Source organism: Rhinolophus sinicus, chromosome 4 (assembly GCF_057876585.1).
Source record: "Rhinolophus sinicus isolate RSI-liver-muscle chromosome 4, RSI-T2T, whole genome shotgun sequence".
Lineage (NCBI taxonomy): Eukaryota > Metazoa > Chordata > Mammalia > Chiroptera > Rhinolophidae > Rhinolophus > Rhinolophus sinicus.
Window position 1 is genome coordinate 12,642,403 of NC_142504.1, and position 13,547 is coordinate 12,655,949.

Below are 13,547 nucleotides of genomic sequence, written 5' to 3' on the forward strand. Positions count from 1 at the left end.
TTATTTTAGGCCCGCTGCCTAATTTCCTTCTTGTGATGGGCCACTGTTTATTTTCATGGATGACATATTGCTCAATTTTCTTTTGGGTCCACAAGGACAAACTCTAGACAGTAGGCTACCTGTAAATGCGAGGCTACTCTCTCTGAGCCCATTTTACTTTGGGTTGAGTTATTAGGTCAGCTCCCCCCAGTGAAATACCCCCATATATCTGGAAAAGTCACTCATCAGCTTTTTCCATTCTCTGAAGTGTATTGATTTTCAAGACTATCTTTTCCGAAAAAAGAATATTTTACAAACTTTAGGGCAGTAACAAAAATACCCCAGACAGGAAGAAACTACCCCAGACAGGAAGAATGTCTGTCCAAGACTATTATACTAAGCACGGTCTGCCTGGAATTCAAAAACCACACCAAACAGAAAAAGATGATATTGCAGGAGATAAGGTATGTTTGACAAATAGCCCAGGAATGGCCATTTCATAAAAACAAGAGCAAGAAGAATTGTTAAGAGAAAGCTCAGGCGGTTAGCGAGTATCCCCTGACTTGCGTCTTTCTAAAGGAGCCGGATGTTATTTGTCTCACATTTGCTGAATCTGGAAGGCAGTATTCCCTGGTGGTTTCATAACAAGTATGTTTTCATGGGTCAATGCGGACACTGCCCTACTGTCTAATCAGCTCAACCAGGTTCCAGATTGTAAGAAGCAGAAATTGCTACGTGTGATGTGCTACAGTTGAGAAATTTTGCTTTTTCTTATCAGTATACATCAGGGATTTTCAGACTTGGCGCTATGAACATGGGTAAACCTTCGCGCACTGGAGGATGTTTAGCAACCTCCTGGCCTCTCTCCACCAATGCCGGTAGCACTCCTCAGCTGGAACCGTCACCAATGTCTGCAGACATTGCCAAAGGTGCCCCTGCGGGCACAGTGACCCTGGTAGAGAATCACCGCTCTAGACTAAAACCAAATCACTTCAGTTTGTCATGTTTATTGTTTGTTACAAACGAGAAGTATATTCTTTTACTTTGATTTGAAAAGGACTCCTTGGGTTGAAGGCAATTTTTTTCTTAGCTGCTCTATGTACGTAGAGGAGGAGCAGGAGGTGGCTAAGATCACGTCCAGCTACAAGGCACTGGATTTGGGGAGTCACCTAGTACCAGCTTTCTTACAGAGGCACCTGAGGGGCTGGAGGGCAGGCAGCTTGTCTGTGGTCAGTAGCCCTTGGTGCCCTGATGTCAGCCAAGGGTTTTTCCTATAATCTATTGCGTTTCCCAGAATCATGTGACATTGAACACATGTGAGAAATTATGTTAAACCTGGAACTTTTCCTCCTTGCAAGATCAGATGAAATACTGACCTTGAAGTGAACCTTTTAAGAGCTGAGACAAGTAGCACAGTGGAATCACTCAGTCTGTGTCATGTGACTCTGGGTTTTCCTGAGCAGAAGCTGCAGGGGGCTGGTGTCTGCCTCAACTGCGGTACCGCTGACCGCCCACCAACTCTGTCTATTCAGCAGCTGTTCTAGTGCATTTAAAATATGGTTTAATTTCTACGACACTGAGTGCCACATAGCTTTTTGGGAATCTCCCCATTGCATGAGGCGACATCTTCTTGTAGTAGCTAACTTCCTCTCAGGTATATGAGGTCCCCAGCACCAAAATTTTTTTGATACTTCCCTGCTTAAAACCCTCCAGGGGCTCCCTGTTGTCTGTTGCAAGTTTTCTCAACCTTGGCTCTGTTGACCTTGGGACCAGATAACTCTTTATGGTGGTGACCTGTCCTTGTCGTTGGAGGATATTCAGCAGCATCCCTGGTCTCTGCGAGATGCCATTAGCAAAGCCAGTCGTGAGAATCAGGAATGTCTCCAGACATTGCCAAATGTCCCCTGGGGCGCTAAACACTGGTTGAAAGCTACCCAGTAGAGGAAAAGTTCATATTCCTATGTCAGTACCTGCCCCTGGCAGTGCCTGGCACATAATCGGCCCTCAGCCCATATTTGCTGCATAAAAAATAAATGTCTAAACAGCTTCCTCTTATTAGAACTTTCAAAAATACCCAACTAATATGAACAGTGATCACTGGTGCTTTTTTTTCCCCTCCTCACAAAACACAAACAGAGTATTTCTCTGGACTTAACAGGCCAGAATCAGCCATTTTGTCACTTAGAATAGTCCCTTTGAATGATATGTCCTTGGGAATAAAACAAACTTACTATAAAATTAATAACAGCTAAGCACTTGATATGGGATAGACTTCTTAATAGATGGTGTACGTTTGTGGGACAGCTTGGCCAAGCCACTCCCTGGTGCGTGGCCGAAACAAGGAGTCCCTGCTGGGTTTGCTGTCAAAGCCTCTTCCCTTCCCACCAGGCTTTGCTTATTTGTAAAGGATTTACAATAACAGCGCGCCAATATTTACATACAAACATGCCAAGGAGGTATAAGAGAAGCTTTACGTCAGAGCCTGGCAGGCAGAGAAGGCACTCGCCTATGTGAGAACCCTTGCCCCAAAATTGCTTCCTCACTTGTGAGAAAACTCGGCAACGAGTGACATTCCACCGGATAAAGACATTGTGCTCTTGGTCTCAGGAGGACCCATTTAAAACACAGCCACCAGGTTAACTTAGCTGTCATTTTCAGAATGAGCCCTTTTCAAATTGAGCAGAGATTGCTTGTGGAACAATAGTAAATCTTGGCGAATCACAGAAGAGAGGGTTTTCCAGCACACCAGGTCAGTTTGTCAGGAAACAGGTGATACTTTAAATGAATGGTACTATGTAGGCTATCGGCAGAATGCAACGCCTGGAAGAATGAGGTGGAAGAGGAGAAGCTAAGCTCTAGAACCTAGGGCTGCCAGGTCTTAGCAGGGTGGTCCGATGGGTAACTCGGCAGACAGGACCATGGGGAGGGAGCAAGAGAAACCATCCCGCGGTCGAGGGTGGAGAGCTGGCCAGAGACAAACCTCATTTACTTCCCAGTTTTGCTGAGGGCTGGCTAGTCCTGGCTCCCAAATGGCACAGCGGCGATGGGTACACTTCACAACACACAGAAGCAGAAGAAGAGAGGCTTCCTTATACCCTGCCAGACGGTAAGACTGACTTGTGCTGTGGAATGCCTAGGCTTGCAGATATTAATATTAATATTAATATGTAGGCTCAGAGTAGCTTCATGACTCACTTCAAACAGAATCCAGTGGTAAGAGTTGAACTTTGATGTGAGACTTGAAGGGGAATTCTTCAGAACAAGAAGGAGAGGATGATAGCTGACGACTGCCGGCTGTCTACCCAGGATTTCTCTCTTTCACACATAACCTGGGCATTGTTCGCCCCCAGGCATCCTGTAGCCCCATCTGCAGGTTTCCAGGGGGGAGCTCCATGGCCAGAGTTACCTGAGCACGACAGACACCTGGTCCAAGTCAGGCTATTCCGAGTCTCTCTGTGCAAATTTGGAACTGGATTTTGTGGCTGGTCTTGGGACATATAACCCAGGGAGTTCTCATCAGCTACGGTCTCTGCAGACCATATGGACTGATATGTTTGTGCAGGGAGAGAATGATGAGGCTGATACGCAGAGAGCAGAGAGCAAAGAAGGGGTGGGGAGGGAGGGAGAGAGAATAAAAGATGGAGTGGGGAAGGGAGAGAGAAGATGGAAGCCAGGAAAGGAGGGACGGAAGGGAAAGATGAGGAGAAAGTGGGTCCAAGTGCTCTCCCAGTTCCTGTGTCCACGCCTGCCTGAGTTCTAACAGTTGCTGGGGGCTCTATGAGACCCTCCTGTATTACAGCCTCTCATTTAGCTCAAGACAGTTTCTGGGGGTTCTATTACTTGAAAATAAGGAGTTTTTAACCATTCTAATGGTGGAGTCAGGCTACAGTAGGAGGTAGATAAGAAATGACTCTTCATAGCACTTTGGGAGCAGAAACCATCTTTTTTTCATAAAGCCCAGTATTTGCAAGCCTGTTTATTCTAGTCCCACTTTGAGGCTCTCATTTTATATTCAAAGCAATGAAGTTTGACTTTCCTTTGAGTTGTTCCAGATTTGTTTCTGCCCAAACAGCCTTTTCTGATTATAAAACAAAAGAAACAAAATAAAACCCACAACCATTTCTGAAGTTGATTTCTGTCTGTGCGAATGCAAGACAGGCAAATGACTGGGGACAAAGGGCTAACACATTTTTATGAGGTCAAGAAGGACGGGGAAAAGAGAGCAGTTTGCATATATGAAGCAACTGGCTCATTCCAAAGAAGTGACTGATAAGTAAACTGATAAGAATGCAAACCAATGATAGGCACAGAAACCGTAAAAGAGCCACAAAACCCACAGTGGGCGGTAGTGGTGCTGCCGTACCCTAGACAGGTGTCCTAGCAGTGGCCCCAGGACACCCTCTCAGCCTCCTAAATGTCTAGTCCTGCCCCCCCAGGATCTTATGTGTTAGAGGGAGCATGATACCCGAGCACACAGGTACACGTGGTATACCATGTGGACAGGATGCTTCTGTGGCAGCCTCGGTCTATAAAGAGTGAGGGACATAAACAGGTAAGCTGGGCAACCATTTAACTTTTGTCCAGGCAGGGCCGCTTTTGAGAGTCACCACAAGAGAAGCTGGGAGAAGAGGAGGAACCCGGGACAAGTGTATTACCCCGACCCCCGGCCCAGCTTCCCCATGTGTAAGACACTGGGCAGCTCTGCAGTGCCAGACCCTGTGGCCAAATGGGGAGTGAGAGCTGGTCCCACACACTCTGATACGGTCTCCATCTCTTAGGTGTGGTCTGCTGACCCTGGCAAGGGCCCATTACCTGGAAGGACTGAAGCATAACTAACAGTGCAACAAGCCATGGATGAGGCTACCTGAGGGGTGGGGACAGTGCCATCAGAGGTAGGTAGGGCCATGAGGCCATGAGATATCCGCTATACATGCTTTCGACCAATATTTACTGACAGCCTGCTCTGGGCCAGGACCTGTTCTTGACATGGGATTCTGCAGGAAGTAAAAGAGACAAAAATCCCTGTCCCCACCCCTTCCTAGGGTCGTGGCGGGGAGGATGTTTCCGTCTGGTAAGGGAAGGGCAAACACACAGGTAAATATCTACTGGTGAGCAGTGCTGTGGAGTAAAGGAAAGCTGGCAAGGGGCTGGGAAAGGGTTGGACACTGGATGAGGGGCATGGGGAACATGGAGTAAGGTGGGGCTAGAGTGGTTTGCCCTCCAACCTGTAGAACTTTCTGGATCTCTGCTCTCCATCCATACTCCACACAGGGAGTACGGATGCCTGGGTGCATGGAGAGAGTCTGGTAGAAGCAGCCAGTGATGTACACACACATGCAGACTGCGGAGGCTGAGAACTTGAGCGGGCTGAGTGGAAACAATGCCCAAGGCCACTTTTGTCCATGATCTGGCCTCTCCCGGTTGAGTATCTAGATGCGAAGTGAGCATCTCTCTCTCAGGTGCTCTCTTCCCTGCACCCTGTTCTCTCCTGGCTGATTTCCGACTCTAGGTTTCCACTCCTGTCCTTTGCACTGTCCAGAACGCTTTTTCATCTTTCTATTACATCTAGTTAATGAGAGAGAAAGAAAGCCATGGCAGAAAAAAGAAAGAAGGGCATGAAGAAGTGAGGGTGGAAAATAAGAAATACAGAGACAGGGAACGAGAAATATAAACACACGAGGGAAATGAGAGACACAAAGAGTGAAAAATAAAATAATAACAGAAGCTAACCCTACTGGGTGCCGGAGGCCATAGGCGATTTACAGGTATTCTTTAAACCCTACAACACTCCCATTTTACAGATGAGGAAATTGAGGCAGGGAGAACTAAATTCTTCGCCAAAGATCAAGTCGTGGCCAGGAGTACCAAGCTGGCCACAGCTCCCCCATCACTGTGCTACGTGGGGAAGGAAGGATAGTTATCCAGATTGTCGGCGCCCTGGGGTTGGCTGGCCTGAAGGTTTTCCGAGCTCAGCCACAAGGTGTTATCAGGGTAGACCCTCTAAAAGAGAGCTATTGCATTTATAGGAGAGTGCCTATTCCATTAAGTCCACTAGATAAGCAGAGATGCAGATGAAATAAGAGTTAAATAAGGAAGTGATGTTTTTGTGTTCACCAAACTGTTCATTTCAGAGAGGAGTTTGTTAATCTCATCTTTTCTTCAACAAATACCTTTCCATGCCTGGGATACGCAGGTAACCCCAGAGAATTATGGATTTAAATGGGCCACAATCGTATCTGCATACAGTGTGGAAAAGCACATAATGATGGCATGAAATGAGGTGCATAAATGATTGCATTAATTTGCTTCCGAAAGCTCTTGTTCCCAGAGCTGAATTTTGGCTTTTCCTAGACACACTTTCCAAGGTAAGGACAGTAGATAACGCACTCAAGAGCAGTGACTAGGGGCCTTCTGAGAGAATGGAGCAGGAGTTCCCAACCTGTGGTGTTGGGGGTTTCTAGTCATTCCTCTTGATGAAGTATCTGCGGGAGAGCCAGGAGAGGGCTTTTCACCTGGGGGAGCAGTCCTGACTGGGGCAAAAAAAAATCTTATTGTGGGGTGAGTCATTAAGACCAGCTGGCAGATTCGCCTCTCTGGCAGGAAGCCTCTAGGCTGATTTATCAGCATGAAAATGGGATCATTTTTTCCTTTTTCTGAACGCTTACTGTATGCTATACACAGAACACCCTCAAATAATAACCGGAATTACGAATGAAGAAAATTTCAGGACAAAGCCTACTGGAAGTCAACATAAATAAAGCTTTGTGTTTTATGTCTTAATTTTACACGAATTCCAAGCAGATGGCAGGGCACTGTGATAAGAGTTTTCTTTCTTCAGTATAGTTCAGTGTCGTGTTACTAGAAACCCACTGCTCTATTTACAGCAGGGGCCTGGTTTGGGAAGGGTCTTCCAAAGATAGTAGGTTAGGGGTGAGGAGAGGGCTGAATGAGGGTGGGAGGGGCAAGGAATGAGAGCGGGAGCCACCCCCTCCCACCCCAGCCAGCCATTCTTAAAGCCACAATCAACTGACACAGCGACTCAAGCGTCCGCTATGTCTCAAAGGTGTCTATTTAAAACGCGGAAGAGAAATGCTGCTGTCTGGTTTGGGTGGCCTCTCTAACAACTTGTCTGTTCTCTGCTTTTTCTTCTCTACAGTTGTAAGTTAGAGGAGATTACACCAAATAGATATTGACTTTTTAAGCAAACATTTAAAAAGCTGTGGGTGTTTTTCAGTGATAACTAATAAAGATCATGTTAGCAACAGTACTACTTAAGAAAATAAGATTCAGGTATCTTTTTGTTTGAAAGGTCTTCATTTCCCATTCAGAGCTAAGAAAACTGAAACGAGTCTAGAAAGTATTAACCAACTAAACCTGCACGTGTGTTTTTCACACATGCTCAGGCACAGTGGATGTAGAAGGAAGCTGTCCCATGCAAACACGTATCACAGTAAGGCACCGTCCCAGTTGTACCTTAAAACCAGAAGAATTGGAATTAAAATGGAAGGAAAAGAATTTGCAAATTCAAGAAGATCCATCCTCCCATCCATGGTTGTGTATCCAAGGATGCAAATGATCGGGATTTCTGCCCAAAGTTAGAAAAAATGCTTTCTCAAGGCAAACCCATTATTAATGAGGGTAAATGTAGAAAACAAGAAAGAGAAAAGTATGAAGGCTTTTTATGCCCCAAATTAGACCTGTCACTTTCCGGTGATGGGAGAAGTTTCAAGAGCCATGTCATAGATAAGGACCCACATAAAGCAATTCTTCATCCTCACGCTAAAAATGGAGGGCGCGATGGCTCCATTCTTCTGTTCAATTATAGCCTGCACATGCCTGAGCTGCTTGCTTTCTAAAAACAGAAGCAGGGCAAACAAGACCAAACTAACACACATGTATATTTAACAAACACACACGTGTCCTTCTGAAGGATCAGAAAGCAGCTGAATAAACCAGGTGTCCCTGGTCACCTCTGACAAAGGGCTATCTAGTTCCAACAGTCACTTCGGCTGTTGGCCCTAAAGGAAACAGGAGTTGAAAAAAAGAAGGCAATTCACAAGTTGATCCTCCTGCCTCTTCTTTTCGTCCTGGATCCTTCATCTCCGCACTCCCCAACTTCCAAACTGTCAGCCCGTTTGCTAGGGTAAAACCTCTCACTCTATCCTGTCTCTCCTCCACGCAAAAGCATCTCGAGCCAGGCCATTTGGCACGAGCATCTCCTCCCAGCCCTTCTTGGAAAACACATTAGGGCAAAGGAAATAAGCCATATTTTTCTGATGGCAGGACGTTTCCACCAGTGCTGGTCTGAAATGAAGATAGCAGTAGTTCCAGTTTATAAATACATGTTGGAAAATCCACTTAAACTCCCACCAACTTTCCGTATCTTTTTGTTTGGTCTGGTGAGCAGGATCAAGGTAGTGAGCGAAGGGAGACTGGCGAGGCAGCAGGGTGCCCCCTGCACCCAGAGCATAAACAAACGCTACTGGATGGTATCTCCTGTCATCTGCTTTCACAGCTGTCTACACATAAACCAAGGGAGTTAGCATCCCCGAAAACAAAAGACAAAACAGAATGTGAAACGGGCAACTGTTTTCACTTGCTCAGAGATAGCAATGATTCTTACTGCTGCTCTGAGTGGAAAAGTACTGCTCGGCAGTCACGAGAGGATCTGTAAATGCCACCGATTGGGCATGTTTTCCTTTCACTGGACCTGGGAATCTGAAGGGGAAATGGGTCCAATTCTCTAGAATGACGTTAACACACGTATAGGTGTTTTCTAGGCATCGGCATCAAGCAAATCGCTTTCTGAGGTCTCCAGTGTGACCTGACACAAAGCAAGTAGCTAAATGTGGAAAGCAAAGGCATCTGCTGTCTCATTAGTTTACAATCCAAGGCCAGATGGAAACCATAACCTGCCCTTGTCCACCTGCCCCTTTATAACAGGAGGAAGGACGAGAGGCTTGCTTACCTTGAAGTTGTGTGTCTTCTCATAGTTGAAGTGGGTGTCGCTCTGCGTGAGGGCGGCCCTTCGGACCAGGGACGAGATCTGTGGACAGGCAAAGAGTTTGAGAGGAGGCCAAAGAAAGCCTGTGATTCCCACCTTTACCCCCAAGGCCACGGCCAGCAGCTCCTGGCGCTTCCTGCCCTGCTTCGGTTTCCGAGCCACAGCACACTTTTTCTCATTTTCCAGCCACAGTTCCTCGGAGAACATAATGCCTGGACCCCAGATCTTTCCAGTTTCCCCTGGGGAGCCTGGGACGCTCGGGGCTGTCAGGGTTGTCGAAGGGCGGCTAATGCTAGGCAGCAGATTGAGGCAGCTGTGTCCTGTCTGCAGAGGCCTCCGGCATGTGACCTGCAAGGGCCGGTCTGAGGGATGGAGGGGGCTCTGCATCTGAATAAGGACGGGCCTGTTTTGTGCTATGTCTTAAGCCCGACGTGTGCCTGGAACAATAGCACACATTCATGCGCACGGCACCCCCAGACTGCTGCATCCAGCCAGCCAGTGAGGAATCAATGGGGGAGGCAGGGGCAGGCAGCTTTCTTCCTCCTGCCACAGCGTACTGCCAAGGAGAGACCTCTCCTGCTTGTTAGCACATGTCACACACACACACACACACACACACACACACACACACACCTCTGATGTTCAAAGCCTGCGACTGCATCCAATTATTTTGGGGCTCTGAACCCCATCCTGGGCTGAATTCCAGCAGATTAAACCTTTAAACCCCGATGACTGTTTAATCTTATAGGGATACAGCCTGAGTCTCTTTTTTTTTTTTTTTTTTTTAAATCTGCTCCAGCACTTGAAAGCTTAATTTTTATTCTTATGCACGCATTAAATTAGAACAGTCTGAGCACCGAATGGGGCATGGGAGAAGAGCATAACATGTCAGCTCTGAGTCTTACAGCCAAAATTTCAAAATAAGAGGTAGGATGTCTTGTTTTTGGGGACCATCCCCCAACTCCCATCCTTCGCCTCCCAGCCAAATACAGACAACCCCCCATGACCCACACAGGCAAGACTCCTTAACTCAACCCAAAATATCAGAGTCACTCTTCTTTGACATGACACATCTTCAATGTTCATTCTGTTCGTGTACAAGCCCAATGCCCTCCTTGCTCTTAAAAAAGCATCGTCTGTTTGATGGTCTCTCCTGGGACCACAGAGTTTTGGTCGCGGGTCTCTCCATTAATAGAAATGAGAAATCATTCCTTCTTGAGCGTGCTCCTGATCTGCTCGCAAAGTTTCATGCAGCAAACACCAGACAGTAACATCAATGCCTTTGCAATGAGAAAGCAAGAGGAACGTGGATGACTGGACCATGTAGCTCATTCCGTCCTCTACTGACGCATGGTCCCCTACGCCAGCCCCTCCAAGCAGCCTTGTGGAGAGTAACCAAAGATCAGTCTTTTCCTTGTGGAATTCTTTATTCCTGGCGATCATCATCATTCCAACTTGGTTCAGAAGTGCGTCCTCCCATTTCATCCTCTTGTTACCTCCAATAATAATAGCCAATTTTTCCATTGAGCTACTGAACACCAAACATTGTGCCACATGATATCGATAAAGCCATACTGTGCTCAATAAGAAGGCACTTCCTCATTTAATTTCAGCTCATGTGTATGAGGAATAAGACTTTTATTCCCATTTTTCAGATGAAGATATTGAGGCACCAAGAGGTGAAGCAATTTACCCAGGGACATGCAGCTGGTTTAAGCGTCCGGCACCCACGCTCCTGAACACCACATCCTGGTACCTAAGAAAGCCAGTGTGGTGTCACAACCTCCAGCACATCCTGACAAATGCTTTATCTGAAATATTGGCGAAGTCTTCCCTCCTTACCACGCGTGCCCCACACTAGCTCAGACCCTTCATAACTTGCTAGTACACCTTACACACAGCCGCACACAGTATTCTTAGTCCAGCCACCACTCCATCTGCCCAGAAAATGTCAGTGATTCTCTATGACTTCACCATGTTCTGGCATTGCGGGTTTTTCATGAGCTCATCCCAATCAATCCAGCTCATCTGCTTCCCTATATTCCCCCATTGACAGATCCTACAAAACCTCTTCTCTGACACTCTCACCTTCTCACTTCAGTAGCTTCTCCTATCCTTTAGCATATTCCAGCATCATTTCAACACGTTCACATTTCACCAACATTCACATTCTAACTCAAATGCCACCCTCTCCAAAAAGACTTCTCCGAACTCTCCATTGGAAGCAAACTCTCTTCTCTAAAATCCCATAGTGTGTTTTCTAGTTTTCCTAGAGCACTTATGACTTTCTATCTTAGAGTGATTTATAAGAGGTCTTATACCTCTGCCATCTTGAGAAGTCACGGTGACATGCTCTACGTCTAATTCACCTTTGTTTCCCCATAAAAGTGTCTAACAAAATTCCTCACCATAGTAGATAATAAATAGAAGTTGCTAGAAAGTACCTGCACATATGGGAAGCTAGAGTTGTGGAGGGAGGTGTGCAAAGGCGACCGTATGGGGTGGGGTCTCCTGCCCCATCCAACGATCACTCACTGCCGTGCATTAGCTGCCAAGGACCTGAACGTCCGGGGGTCTGCCCTTGTGATGGGCTCCGCCAGACTCCTTAGCCCCCCTTCCCACTGCCCCATCCTAAAGGACACTGCCACTCACAGAGGTTGAGTGAAAGCATGGTATACAATGGAAAGGCTTCGAATCCTTAGCCTAAAGGCAAAAAAGACAGACAGGAGAAATAAGGGTCTGTTCTCAAACCTTTGCTGCCAGCAAATCAAGAGACTTTTGACGGTGAGCCCTTCTGTGTAAGAATGGATTCCGTGATCTGAACTAGGCTGATTCAATGGCTACATGTCTTTAGAATCCGATACAATAACTCTTTAAATGGAAAGCGGGCAAAAGGGTCTCCTTTTCCTTTTGGTATACGGGCGGGTGAATCCAAGGAGATTTAATATTTTCTCTTGTGCCTGTGCCTTTACTTGTGACAAGTAATTTTTATTTCTATGGGTGACAGTGATTTCTTTTTCAGATATTTGCTCCATAGAATTTACCCAAACACAAGACACATTCAGACTCGTGAAGGAACGGCAGTGTTCGCTTCAGATGTGCCCGTACAGAAGTGTTGGTATTGAGGGAGCATTACTGTGAGGGGAGTGGGCGACCCCAGATCACCCCCTATGAAAGGGAAAAATGATTACAGATGTGTTATGGTGCCAACTTCCCTCTTAAAGAACTCCATCACACGGAACTCTTCTTTAGCCAAGCGTCTCAAGGGCAGCGCCTTGGCTCCTTTGATCGCCCCCACAAAAACTAATACATGTTCTTAGACACGTGGACACTGAATACTTTTGCTGACCATCTTTTTCTAACAAAATTTCCTATCTGACCTATTGTTAGCTATACATTCATTAGATGAAGCGCACTTCCCCACATACGCCGTTTAAATCGGACAGTCTCAATTTTGGAGCTATTGACACTTGGGACCAGATAATTCTTTGTTGTAAGATGTTTAGCAGTGTCCCTGGCTCCCACGCATTAGATGCCAGCACAGTCCCCTCCCTGTGATAATAAAAAATGTCCCCAGACATTGCCAAATCTTTCCTGTGAGGCAAAGCTGCCTGCAGTTGAGAATACCTGGATTGGATGAGCAACACAAGTATTCATAGCATGCTTTCTATATGCCAGGCATTACACTGTGAACTTAACATATACTGACTCATTTAAGATTATAACCCTTTGAGGTAAGTACTGTTATAATTATCTCCACTGTACAGATGAGGAAATGGGAAATGAGGGCTTAAGTGACTTGCCCAAGGTCACACAGATGGTAAATGGTAGAGCTGAGGCTAGAACCCAAGCACGACTAACCAGGTCTATGCTTCTACCCCCACTCCACCCCCCGCCCCCAAGAACAAGTTTCTTTATTTTTTTATTGTAGTAAAATACACATAACATAGAATTTACCATTTTAACCCTTTAAAAGTACACAATTCAGCAATTCAGTGGCATTAAGTGCATTCATCACAGCCACCAATCTGCTTTCTATCTCTGGATTTGCCTATTCTGACTATTTCATAGCAGTGGAATCATGCAACATATAGCCTCCTGTGTCTGGCTTCTTTTCCACTTATCATGGTTTCAAGGTCCATCCATGCGGTAGCTTGGTAGTTCATTGCTTTCTATTGCGGAATGATAATCCATTGTTAGCAATAGGACACATTTTGTTTCTCCATTCATCAGCTGATGGAAATTTGGGTTGTTTGATCTTTTGCCTAGTTCGAGGAGTGCTGCTAAGAACATTCTTGAACAAGTTTTTGTTTGAACACTTGTTTTCAGTTCTTTGGGGTATACACTAAACTGATGCTTTTAACCACCCTCTCCACTGCCTCTCATCCAAATAACGTTCACATTAAAAAATACTCAGGGGTTAGATGCCAGAATTACTCTTTTCCCCATTGTTAACCTGTTAGCAACTCACAGGACTGGTGTTTCCTGGTCTGGTTCTGAAAAAGGAGACTTGTTCTCCGCGGCACCTCTTCCAAAGCAGGCACTGCTTAAGTTACTTTGGGAA

General features: G+C 46.0%; 1 protein-coding gene across 2 annotated transcripts in view; it reads right to left on the minus strand.

Annotated features, from left to right (window-relative positions):
- Positions 1 to 13,547, minus strand: part of CHN2 (chimerin 2) — a 268,716-nt gene that overhangs the window by 23,791 nt on the left and 231,378 nt on the right. For both annotated transcript variants that reach the window (XM_019726170.3, XM_019726171.3), the window contains one exon: positions 8,948 to 9,025. In XM_019726170.3, the coding sequence (XP_019581729.2) occupies positions 8,948 to 9,025 (78 nt within the window). The remainder of the gene's footprint in view (positions 1 to 8,947; positions 9,026 to 13,547) is intronic.